This window comes from Myripristis murdjan, chromosome 2 (genome assembly GCF_902150065.1).
Source record: "Myripristis murdjan chromosome 2, fMyrMur1.1, whole genome shotgun sequence".
Lineage (NCBI taxonomy): Eukaryota > Metazoa > Chordata > Actinopteri > Holocentriformes > Holocentridae > Myripristis > Myripristis murdjan.
This window is the reverse complement of record NC_043981.1, coordinates 3,621,155-3,634,294: the sequence shown is the minus strand read 5'-3', so window position 1 is coordinate 3,634,294 and position 13,140 is coordinate 3,621,155. Positions and strand designations below refer to the sequence as shown.

General features: G+C 41.4%; 1 protein-coding gene across 1 annotated transcript in view; it reads left to right on the top strand.

The window, feature by feature from the left end:
• LOC115373824 (cholecystokinin receptor-like) overlaps positions 1-11,424 on the top strand; it is a 29,822-nt gene extending 18,398 nt beyond the window's left edge. Inside the window, exons 3-5 of the mRNA XM_030072410.1 lie at positions 2,665-2,926; positions 9,757-9,884; positions 10,862-11,424. Of these exons, the coding sequence (XP_029928270.1) occupies positions 2,665-2,926; positions 9,757-9,884; positions 10,862-11,424 (953 nt within the window). The remainder of the gene's footprint in view (positions 1-2,664; positions 2,927-9,756; positions 9,885-10,861) is intronic.
• The last annotated feature ends 1,716 nt before the right edge of the window (positions 11,425-13,140 follow it).

The window sequence follows — 13,140 nt, the reverse complement described above, 5'->3', positions numbered from 1 at the left end:
ATAAAAGTAAAATATGTGGCAAAATATTGTTGTAATTTAAGTATTATGGTGCTACAAAGACGCCCTGTCCTGCAAATTCTGTTTTCCAGATGGAAGACAACAGGTTTGTTTGGTACACAGTCCAGCCCAAAATTACATTATAGTCATTTTATTGGCTTTTTCAGTGAAAATGAAAATTATGATGCAAAAATGACCATCCCTACTAAAACTGTGAATCAAGTCGCAATCACAGTATCTGTAAAATTAATTGCAATATGATATTTTTTTACCATATAGTTCAGCACTAGTTTCTGACGAGAAGGATGGGTTTAGAGGGACACATCTGCCTTTACTTCAAGACCATTAACTCTGATTTAGAGGCTCAGTTTGGTCCATCGGCAGAACTGATCTTGGATCAGTGTTGCCTTACAGGCAGTAATGAAACAGATGGTCAAGTGGAGCTGAACTGAAGCGCTGAAGGGGTTGATAAATCTGGACCTAGTGCCTCTGGACAAGACTCAAAGCCTTGAGACAAGAAACATATTAGTCTGCTCTAAATTTGGCAACATACCTGCAGTTGCGTCATTAATTCAGACAGTAGCATTATATATGTACACATCCCCATGCAGCAAATAGTCTCACATCACTCATGTGAAAGCCTAAAATTGTCATGTGTCTGAGCTGATGAGGACTAGGCTGCATTCAGACGCATTTAAATACAAGAAAGGGCTACATCACAAAATATGTAAAAGTAATTATTTTAACATTATGTACAACTTATGACAACATGGACAATCTCATGATTATATCTTTTAATATCTTTTCATATGAATGAATGAATGAGTTGAATGAATATCACAGTCTCGAGGGCAAATACACTTCAAGTGGAGGTCCGGGGCTTAACAAGAGTTAACTTGGGGGTCCAGAATATGAAAAAATTTTAAAAACCTTGTTCTAGTGGTTTTGATGCAGAATACTTTTTTCATGTCTGCACAGCCAGAATCAAAGAAATTACCCTTCTTGCAAAAAGTTGAAACGCTTTAAATAATGCACAGTAGAGAGTCTCTGCCTGTTCACTGAGTAAAAAAGGCATTCACAATTTTTCCTGTGAGTATGATGCTCCCTTTGTTCTCGAGTTTCTCTACAAGTCAGCTTCTTTGTTCTGTTAGCGCCGCAATAAGATAAAACTGTCCTGCGCGTGTATCAGACTCCACATCAATTCCCATGTAGAAAATCTCCACAATTCTCTTTGTTTTCCATGTATCACACATTAGCCCGATTTTTTTTTCTTCTTCAATCGAGTGATTTCAAAGGGAGCAAAGGTACACTAAATCATGAATCATTTAGCTTCTGATCACGTAGCCTCTTACAGATCACAGGGGAAAGGAACAGAGCTTTTGCCTTTGGGCCTCAGGAGAACACAAACCCAACGGCTTTTTTGTGGAGAAAGACAGATGGTTCCATTCTCAGGCAAGCCATACAGTTGTCCTCTCCTCACAGGGGCTTATTATGGTTCCTGTAAATTGAATTGCAGCATTTTCATAGGAATATGCATAATAATTTTCTTTGTTGAATGATTTAGTTGACGAGACGTCCATCTCTGAGGAACAGCTGATGTGAATGAGTATTACATGGCGGATCTGTCTGCACCTTATCCATATTCATAGATGCAAATGCAGCTTAGCCTTGGATTGTCTTTGAATGAAGTTCATTGTGAACCCAGTTGAGACAGTGTCCTTTGCTTCTTTGTGTAGACAGAAATTTTCACATGTGTTGACTTTACGATGGAACTCAACAGTGAATGTCCTTTATCCTTTTCAAGCATTGTAGTGCATCATCACAGATAGGCAGAAACATGTGGGGTAATCTGTCATACACCATACAACCTTTGTGTCCTTTAGAAACACAAAATATATAGCGCAGTTTTCATCAAAGAATCGATGAAGGTGGGGAGCACAGGGCACATTGCAGCAGTGAAGGGTACACCACTTATTCATTTTTAAGGCAGACCTGTCTTCTATGCTCCCCAGTTAACCCGCTTCCCAGAAACTCCTTAGCATATCCATTGGGCTTTATCCTGGCTCTCTTTTCTTTATTTGGTCAGAGTGACAATTAATATCAACTTTCATACTGCAATTTTCTCCATGCTGGATGGATACATACTGAACTCCATGTCCTTCACATTGAGATTGGTGGTCCACATCATGCAGCCTCCTCTAAAAAGCTGAACTTTGAAGTTTAGAAAGTGCTCGGTTCTACCTTAACAGAAACTCATTGTTTTTCCAAGCTCCTGCTTTCCACCCATCATGCAGCCAGTCTTTTATGACTTGAAGATTAGAAGCTTTGTGGCACTTTGGAAAAAAATGGTATAGTCTGAAACTGGCTAAAGTGTCTCAGTTCATATCTGTCCATCCCTCCTTTAGAGATAATATGCCCAGTTTAAGGAAGTCCTCAAGTGCTACCCATATTTCTTGCAGATAATGTCAAAAGACATGGAGGCCTGTGTAACGGCTACTTCATGAGGGAGATGAAATAGAAGCTGTTGCATCTTTTGACTGCATCTGCATGATTTTTTGAAAGCCAACGCACCACAGACAGACAATCATTGTCAATCACACTTCTTCTCAGCCTCATCCCAACCCTGTTTCAAAAAACTGTTACCTACCTTTCTTCCTTTTCTAACAGGTATCTCTGTCAGCATCTCCACCTTCAGCCTCGTGGCCATTGCCATCGAGAGATACAGCGCCATCTGTAACCCGCTCAAATCCCGCGCCTGGCAGACCAGATCCCACGCCTACCGCGTCATCGCTGCCACATGGGTGCTGTCACTGCTGATCATGGTGCCATACCCGGTGTTCAGCATCCTCAAGGCCTTCCCCAAGTCAAATGGCACCGTCGGTCACATGTGTCGCCTGGACTGGCCCAGCGGGCAGGCCGAGCAGACCTGGTAAGAGCAGGCGGGACTGCCTCAATCCAGGGGTGGAAAACGGAGAGACAAAATATCCTGCTGAAGTACGAAAGGATAATAGCAGTGATGTTATCACATATCAGTCCCACATAATGTAAAAAGAAAAAGGTGACAGAGTTCAAACTATGTTCTTGTATTAAAAAACCTTATAATACAAAAAAGTTATCAAAAACAGAAATGTGCAAGAAAAGCCCCTTTTATCACAAATTAAAAGTGTAAAAGGCATGCTTCAGCTTTAAAACCAATTTAGTAACACTGGCACCTTCCCTAAAGCCCTTTAACCGGACAAGTGAGATGCTGAGATACATGCACTGACAGGCACAAAGCTCCACTGGAACTTCCAGTGCAGCACAGTTCACAGTTAAAATGATGTCTGGGAGCTCACCTGGTAGAGTGCGTATCATGTACCAAGGTTGAGTCCTTACCAATGCGGCCTGGGTTTGAATCCAACCCAGACGCTTTGCTGCATATCCTTCCCTCTCTCTCCCCTGCTTTTCCTGTCTCTCTCTACTGTCACTATCAAATAAACCAGAAATGTCCAAAAAGTTATCTTTAAAAAAATGTTGTCAGCAAAATGAGCAGAGGCATAAATAATTAAGTGAATAGAGAACTAAGAAGTGAACTGAACACCTGTGCATGCATCAGCTTAATAGCTCTGTTTTAGGTGTATTTTAGATGCATTTGGGATTAAACTTGATTCCTAAGTGATTGGGTGCGCTTCAAAACCTGACCGGCACACATCAGTTTTTCAGTTCCTGACCTTACAGCAGCTCATCATTGGATTACCATCACAATGCTTGCAGAAGCACAAAATGATTTCTTTAGATTTGCTTTCATTAAGAACCAATAATGGTTTGTTTATTTTCACAGGTACAGTTACACAACTGGCATAATGCCAGTACAGTACTACTCCACCTCTGCCCACACTCCACCTTTGCTCCACTCTCGCTGTTGTGCTAACCATGATACCATGAGTGAGTTTGACTTACAGTTCATAGAGGTGCTTTGCATCTAAAAAGCATTCTGCGATCTGATTTTAGCTTTGAGGATAGTAGAAAACTCCCTCTCCCTTGCTTGTGGGACTTTATTAAAAATAACAAGTGTCAGAATTGTGTGTGTACATCGGAGCAAGAGAGAGAGAGAGGGAGAGAGAGCAGCTGCCAGTAACAGTGCAACTTAAAAACAGTATGCAGATTGTTATTCCATATCCGTGTCTAATGATTATACTGATGGACTGCTGTAATTTGCAGGGTGTCAAGTGTTGTAAGAATGTGTGAAACAGCAGCATTTATTGTGGAGGGAAAAACAGTGGAGAATATTTGCCTTCGTATGCCAATCTACGTATTTAATATTCATTAAAATGAAATATCCACAGAATGTGTAGTTTATTAAAGTTGGGGGCAGAGGGTTCATAATAATCTTAAATGAACAAGATTGTCTCTTGTTATTTTCGGATCCAATCCTAGAGTTGCTTCACACTGTTTCCAGCTGCTGTTGAAGCTTAATTAGACAAGAGGAAGTGAGGGAAGGATAAGTTTCATGACTTAGCAGGGGTCACAGCAAATGAAGAAAGAACTGACTGGAGAGAGTGGAACGATAATAGAGATAATGTGTATTTTTGGAGCTCTGACATTGCGAGGATGCCTCTTTTTGCTGCCCTGTCATTTTAATTTGACATAATCATTCCTCCTCCCCTGACTGTACTCATTTTGAAAAGGACTAAAGACAAAAGCGTCTTCAAAAGGTCAGGAGAGTAACAATTACTGCTGCTAATGTCTGGATTGCTTGATGTTAGGAAAGGCATTCATCTGTCTGTTTCCCCTCTGACGACTAATAAAAGCTGTCTTAGTGTTGAAAATCGCCCCGCACCACTCCAGGAACGGATCCCCAGTCAAGAGTCTGTTCGGGTGCTTCGTAGGATATACCGCTCCAGGGTGTTCATATGTCTCTTCATAAACAACTTTGGGTCCTGTAGAGTGGCACAATTAAAAAAGAGGAGAAGCTCAACACGGCTAAACTTTGAACATGCCTCTCCTTGACAGCCTTTTGTGATTGAACGTACTCCGAAGAATTCTCTTTCTGCAGACTGCCTATCAAACTCCCAGGCTTCACCGGGAACCATGAAGCAGAGGGAGACCTCTTAATTAGTCTGGCTGGTAAGGAGGAAAAAAGTCGAAAACTCAGATGTCCAAAGTCCAAATGTGTCACAGAGTACCAGTACCCGTTGAGCTTTAATTCATGGTTTCATCTTCACTCAGCATAGCTCTTTTAAAATTGCACTGGGGCCAGGGGAGTTATAATTCAGGTTGCTGCAAGATTAAAACTTTATCATCTATCTTTCACGGTACTGATCTGAATAATGCCACTCTTTTTTTTTTTTTTTTTTTACACATAATGAAGCAGTGCACAGAGTAGTTCCCAGACTCAAATGACCGTGTCTTGTAATTCTTGTGCTCAGCATGAAATGAAGTAGAAGCAAATGATATTAAGACACATCTGTGAATGTAAAATTGCCCAGGGTCAATTGAAGTGACGACCCTTTAGACTCAACTAACCCAAAAAAGACGTGTAATCAGCATGTAATTTGATGGTTCACGCTACATCGCAGTGCAGTCTCTAATAGAATACGTGCTTATTCCACATTTTTGTCAGTTGTACTGTTTCCACAGGGTCCTAACTTCAATTGACCCTCTTCAGTTTTGCATAGTGCACCTTTAATGGTTTTAATGACTGGTGATTTAATCATATTAGGGGCGGCACTGTCGCCTCACAGCAAGAGGATCCTGGGTTCCAACATGTTAGGTTGATTCTCCTGTCAGTGCCCTCGACCAACGCACTGACTCCGAACTGGAGTTGGTCAAATGGGTCAAATGCAGAGAACAAATACTTAACTTACAATTATGTTTGTGTGGCGTGAACTCTGATCTTTTTGCTCTCTGAAGGCAGAAATAATTTAATTGGTTGAAGTATATTTAACAGGTGGAGCCAATAAAAGAAAGGTGTTTTACTAGCCTCATTGTAGATAGCAGCACCACACTGTGTAGCGTAATGCACTCACAATGGAACTAACAGAGATTTTTAACATTACTGCCCGCCTCAGAGTCTGCCAGACTTCCTTTGGGCATCCATGTTTTCCTCCTGCAGCGTGAGCACGATGATGATAGAAGTCCGAAATCTCCATGTTGGAGTTCCGACCTCCGATTTGTTTTGAACACAGCAGTAAATGACTTCATTTCATACAATGGAATTCCTTACTTACCTTATAGCTTACTTACTTAGATAACTATAGGTGTATATGGGTTTCATAGTGGGACCCCCAGGGGTCCATGAAGTTCTTTCAGGGGGTCCTCAGCAAACTGAAGTAGTAATAGTTCAGTTTCACTGTAATTTAATTTACTTGAACTTCTTATAATGCAGAAAATGTTTGAGGGATAATTTTAGCATTTTCTTCTTTCTTGGATAATCTTACCTTCGGTCAGTGTTCAAGATGACATCTACACACTTTAACCCTTTGAAACCTGAGAAAATTCACTTGATTCCTTTCAAAAACATGGGAATATAAGGATATATTTAAGATAAGGTGAATGATACTAGATTTATGTGAGATTTCTTGTGTTTAAATGCTTCAGAAATCAGAAACAAAACATCTCTCTAAAGTCAACCTGGGGTCCAGACATGAAAAAGTTTGAAAATCCCTGAGCTTGGCTAACTAGCTAACCTATTTTACCTCATACTTATTCAGAAAGAATTGGGCTCTGTGCATAGTCAACTACAAATATTATTTCTGCCTCCAGAGAAGCGCTGTGCTGAATAATTTTTGCATAACTAAAACACCGATCTGCCAATGTTACTAATGTGATGCCAGTTGTGACCGGAGATTGAGTCACCACTCTCCACCTCCTGGTTTTGTCAACAGAAAGCAAAGTAAAAGCTCAAAGCTGCAACGGAGATAAAGAGATGAGATTAAATGCATCAATTTCCGGCTTTTTGCATTACATTCCAAATGTGTAGTTTGTAATGCGGAAATGCGGCACCAGGAGGCAGGGACACATGCATATGCTTATCTTTGATGAGATATTGAGCAGGCATCACGTGTGTTTTTTCATCTTTCTCTGTGCCGCTGATCTGTCCATCTGGGTCCCTCCCCGCCCTCCCCTCGAGACCAAACGGGCCACGAGCACCTCTTTTTGTGTTTCCGCCTCCGCTACATGTTCACGTCCGGACAGCTTTGGCCTCAACATATTTTAAAATAGTATCAAACAACCAGCTGATGAAAAGCTGTGACTAGGCCAGGCCCGGCCTCGGCTTGAAAGAGATTTGAGAAGTGATAAAGAGGACTGTGCAGAGAGTTCAGAGGGCTGCCCAGGAAGACATTAGAATATCACAGATTGAATAAAGCCCGCCCCCTTCCTCACCACTGTTGCTTTCATGTCCTGACTGATGCTTGCCGCAAACTGCAGTGTTAGGAACTCTCTCTCATCTGGCCAAATGAAAAAGGGATAGGTGGTAGAGGTACATAGGATTTAATTTAATTAAGTAACGTGGGGACAATTTCCATATGCCATTCAGCCATGCACTCTTCTATTTTTCTCATTTTCTCTTTTACATTCACTTTATCTTTCAGTTTACTTCATTTAATTTCAGCTTAGTTCATTTCGCCGTAGCTGATATGACTACTAGAAAAACAATTTGTATTGCCAAAGGTATACCCTAGCAGTTCATTATCCAACTGGCTACTCATGTTTCTCATTGTGTCTAATAGAAGATCGCCACTGGACTAATACTGCAACCAAACTGCATGCCATGTTGCTCAAATATTTAATGTAGAGTGCATGTATCCTATAGTCTAACCGAGCAGATCAAGGGGCCCAAAATGGCCTCTGAAACCAAAGATAAACTGGATCAAAGATGTGAAACACCAGTCTTTTTTGGAAGTCATGTTCTGAGTTTCTGTGTCAAACATAGCCTTAGCTTTTTGTTTTGTTTTGTTTCAGTGATAATCAGTTGGCAAATTGAACATGAATGAAGCCTTCAAATTAGTGAAATCTTCGGTAGGTTGGTATAGAAAGCAAAATAAATTTAGGCTACATTTAGTTACAATATATATTTTACATTTTAATAACAGTGGGTTAATGTTCAGGGAGCGTCAGCTTGTGATGCTGGCATCTGTGGGACAGTGGGAGGCAAATTGTCAAGCATGACGTTCCAGCGCATTTTTTGCATAAATCAAAACTGAAGTAAAATGGAGCCTCTTTGTTCAACTATAAATAATTAGTAAATGAACAAACCAAAACTGGCACGTGAACTAAAAGGCAGCCTCTGTTGTTTATTATGGCAGCGATGAGTGATGCTGGCATCTGTGGAGGTATGTGCACTGGGAGGTGGACTGACAGGCGCTGAAGCTCCACTTGAACATCCAGGGAGGTTTTTTACCCCATTCAAATGTTTCCTCAATAAGCACAGCTGATAACTTATGCAATAATTGAACACCTGTGCATTCAAGTAATTACAGCCATATTTTATAATTAAACTGGCTCTCCAAATGTTTGGGGGCCCTCCAAAACCAGACCTGTCGGCACATATTCTAGCTGAATTATGGTGAGACTGTCACTGGATTATCATCACAATGCTGCAGAAGCACAAACATAATTTTGATGTTTGGCTTCTATGAAGAGCCAAGAATGGTTAATTTATCGTTTGTTTTCACAGCTGTAGTTACACAGTCAATGTAACAGGCTGCTATAGCTCCACCCACACTCCTTTTAAATACTTTGCTCCACCCTTGCTGCAGTTTTTGTGCTCATAGACGTGCATCTAAAGTTTAATTCTTACCCTGTTGAATTGAAGATGATGATTTGTGGAATATGTTTCTCATGCTGCTGTTTCTTCCTCACTACTTATGGATTTTAAACTATTTAGGCTGCAATACAATAACAATTTTATGGGCATGGCATGACATTTCTTAAATCCGTAATCTCAAACTTGCTGGGCCACTCGGACGCTGCTCCTGTGGTGGATGTGGCCCCTGGGCCTCCGGTCTCTGCTGTTTATCTTTCACTTTTCCACTGCTCTGCATGTGAGGTCCTGCTCTCCCTGTACTGTCAATATGTACCTATTATGCAAATGCAGTAATGTCACGAAAACAAATTCAGAAGGTTGTGTTGAACTGTCCTTGGTTTAAACAGGATGGTTACGCTATCTGCTTTAAGTAGATATTTGACCATCAACTGGTTCAACTGGTCTGTCTTATAGCGATTTTGTTATGAAGAAAGGTATTATTACAGTGTGTCTTAATCCTGCTTGTTTAACCAACTCACTTTAGCCACTGACCCAATTCTTTATGCAATATAGAAAGAAATCCTCTCTTAAAAGCTGTGAAGCAAACCCAAACTGTCATTTTGTTAGACAGATAGAGGTGAGGTATGGTGGTTAGTTTTAAATCCCATGTTTCATTTGATAAAATAATTTGCTTCTGGGATTGTTTGCCTTCTTTCTTTCCCCAGGTAACTGCTTCTACAAATTGTGCCCATTGTCATTCAGGTCACAAAGGCTCCCACTTTAGAGGGGAAACAAGACCTTCCTTCCACATGTCACTGTGCTCAGGACCATGCTGGCCAATTTTAAAACTGCACTGTGAAATTCACTCTTTTTTTTTCGTGACGTTTCATTTATGCTACAGGTGGAGACAGTTTTGTTTTAGTGAAGTTCTGATGAGTCAGATTGGTTTTAATAACAGATTTGAATGTTTTCAGTAGTTTGGGATTTTATCTCTCTTACTTTGTTTCGTTGTGATTCTGGCTCTTTTTCAGGTATGTGCTGCTGCTGTTCACTCTGTTCTTCATCCCAGGAGTGGTGATGATTATAGCCTACGGTCTGATTTCCAGAGAGCTGTACCGGGGCATTCAGTTTGAGCTGAGCCAGAACAGAGAGACCACCGGTGAGATCAGTCATAAATTCCATCCAGACTGTAGACTTTTATTGCACATCGCTCCAACTCATAAATGAAAGAAACTTTTTTTTTCACCGTGTCAAAAAAAAAAAAAAAAAAATCAATTCAAACTTGGAAAAAACTGCATTAGCCTGTATTGCATTGCAGAATTGCATTTGAAAGAAAGGAAACAGCAGGCTTATCAACAGCCAGATAAATAACCTTAAAAGATCCCCAAGACAATCGTTGGGAAGTGTAATATTCCTGGTATCCAACTGCTTTCAAAAGTGTTTCTTAGTGTTTTGCACCCACTAATACTTGGCATTCACACTACCGTTAATACCACTAACCCATCCAAGCTTCACATCTCCATCTCTCTCTCCCTGCATACACACCCTTTGGCACACACATAAACACACAATTTTTGCAGCATCATCTCCCAGCAAGAGTCCTAAGTTTTGCCTCAGGTACAGAATGAAATAATTCATCTTTACCTAGAGGTTCTACACCTGCGTTTTCCTAAAAAACTGCACTTCTATCAGTTGCCATTGAAACGGCTTGTACACTGTCTTCTTTTCATGTGTTACACCTTTTCTCCGTGGCTTTATGCGTTCCATCACCTATAAGAAGAGAAAATGTGTCAGATGTACGTGCTCGGAATGTATTCTACAACATGGTTTCCTCAGGTGAAAAACTGCGGTTGAAATGGCAGGCTTTGGGAACATCAGTTTCCATGGAGTTGAGTCTTATGCATGATGCATCAAGGCTGAGATTCTGAAATAGCCTCCGGTAGCAGCTGTTGATTTGCTGCTAAATATATAACGTTCTGTAAAGCAGCACAGTAATGAAATTCCGTCTTTGGCATTTACTTTGTTTTTGTTCCTTGTAACACTTGGCATTTATGTTACGTTGAACGCCACCTACACACCTTAGCTGACATTTGCACACAAACACAAACAGTCAGAAATTTCCCTCACCCTTCACAGGTCTGAAGAACGGTGTCAGCAGGGCCGTGGCTGGGGCAAACGATGACGACGACGGCTGCTACATCCAGGTGTCGAAGAAGCCATCGTCTGCTGTGGAGCTCCCCACCCTGTCGGCGTCATCCAGCGCTGCCCAGGCCAAGACCGAGCGCGCCCGCAGTAACACCTCACAGGCCAAGCTGCAGGCCAAGAAGCGTGTTATCCGCATGCTGATGGTGATTGTGGCACTCTTCTTTGTCTGCTGGATGCCTCTGTACACGGTCAACACCTGGAAGGCCTTCGACCTGAGGTCGGCCCATCAAGCCTTGTCGGGAGCACCCATCTCTTTCATCCACTTGCTGTCCTACACCTCAGCCTGTGTCAATCCAATCATTTACTGCTTCATGAACACCCGTTTCCGCATGGCGCTGCTGGCCACTTTCGCCTGCTGCTGCGCCACCCGGCTCTGCCGTTGCTGTTGGTGGTGCAGGAAACGGGAGGGAGGAGAAGATGGCATCACTGCCACCTCCATGGCCACGTCCATGTCCAAGTTCAGCTACACCACCGTCAGCACTGCTGGCACCTGAGTCTGGTGAAGAGGTAGCAGTTCTTAGGCTAAAGCAGTAACGGCATCAGCTGCAGTTACCGCACACCATCTGATGTTTCAGTTTGTGTTTTTCACTGCTCATCTCATGTGCTGAATTATACCCCCCCCCCCTTCTTTTATGGAGCCTTTTTTAAATGTCTTGTTTAAATTCTGTGTGCATGGTTGTAGGGGGAAAATGTCTTTCATTTTGCTGACCTTTGTTTCTACTGTTTGATTGGCAGCATCCGCTTTGTCGCATACTGAAGAGAACATCAAGTGCCTGTGCTCTTTGTGTGGCTTTGTTTGTCACGACTCTTTGATCATTCACTGAAACAGACATTTTGGGAAGGAAAACATGTTGGAAAAAATGAATCTTCTCTACATGTAAATAGTGTATTTATGTTCGTCCCACTGTGCCAAAGGTTACAGGTAATTGCCGACAAAGATGCTGTTGAGCAGCAAGTGCTCAGACACCAAGTAACAGATTGATGTGGATTTCAGCTCTTAGATATATTTAATCCTCTCCATTTGGTGCCAAGGCATGGTTTTCATAAGCATTTGTTTCAGCTTATTTTACTGGTAACATTCAGGACATCTGTCTCTCTATCAAATATATCACTAATTCTTTTAGTTTTGTGATAAATACTGTACAAAGAAAGCAGACAATAGCATGGCATGGGCTAAGATGTTGAACTTGGTTGTTGAATATAGAAACTGTTTTCTATATGTGAATGTGAAATTGAACCTGGCTATGATCTTTTATACCAAGAGAAACCATCACCTTTTGTTGGCGGTGAAGTGCACCTACCTCAAACCAGAATTTCATTTGAGCAAATCTTCAGCAGCTCAATCAGAATGGGACATTCTTTTCTCCTGCAACCCCATGTTTTAATTTAGGCCTATAAGGGAGGTGTATCTTTACATAAAAAGGTTTGCCCAGTACAGCCTGAAAGTAAGACTAATTTCCCCTCATTTCCTGGCAGGCATAAACAAGAAAAAATTTGGTTTAGGCAATTTATCATTAAATGTTTGTGAGTTGAATGCCTTAGAGCAAACCTTGGATCAAACAGGTCTGGAATTGGATCCTACCCCCCCAGCCACTCTGCTTCAGATATATAGGGAATACGGTTGTAGTCATTAACATCAGTATGTGCATTAGCAGAAGGAACCAAGACACTCCATCCATGAAAAGGCTGATCAGACCTTCTTGCTGCTCCAATCTGCCCCTGCTTCAAAATGGCACAGAGAAGTGCTTCAGTCAAACTCACCTTTTCTGCTCAATTATCCCCATGGTGTCTTTTATGTAGTCTCTCTCCCCACCCGCTGCAGTGTAGCCAATTACACTAAGCATTACCTAAGTACAAAGTTCCCATTTCCAGGCCTTCGTCTAACGAGGTGTTTCTGAGGGAGTTTCTCCTGCAGTGCTCATTTCACTGCCTCGCCTTTCCAAGACTGACAACACACGACTCCCCCATATCTGAGCTCTTAAAATCTTTTAATACCCATTATATCATGTTGTATTTTGACATATAAACTGTCAACAATCTTAGACGGCTTTGTTTGGTTTAAGAGGTAAACATTTGCTGGTGTTTGTCAGGCGATATTATCTTAACGATACTTCATTTTTTCATGTCCATTAAGAAATCCAAAATTAAGGGACTATACCAGTGATTTTTTATGTTTTGTGTAATATCTATGAAATGTATATAATGTATAT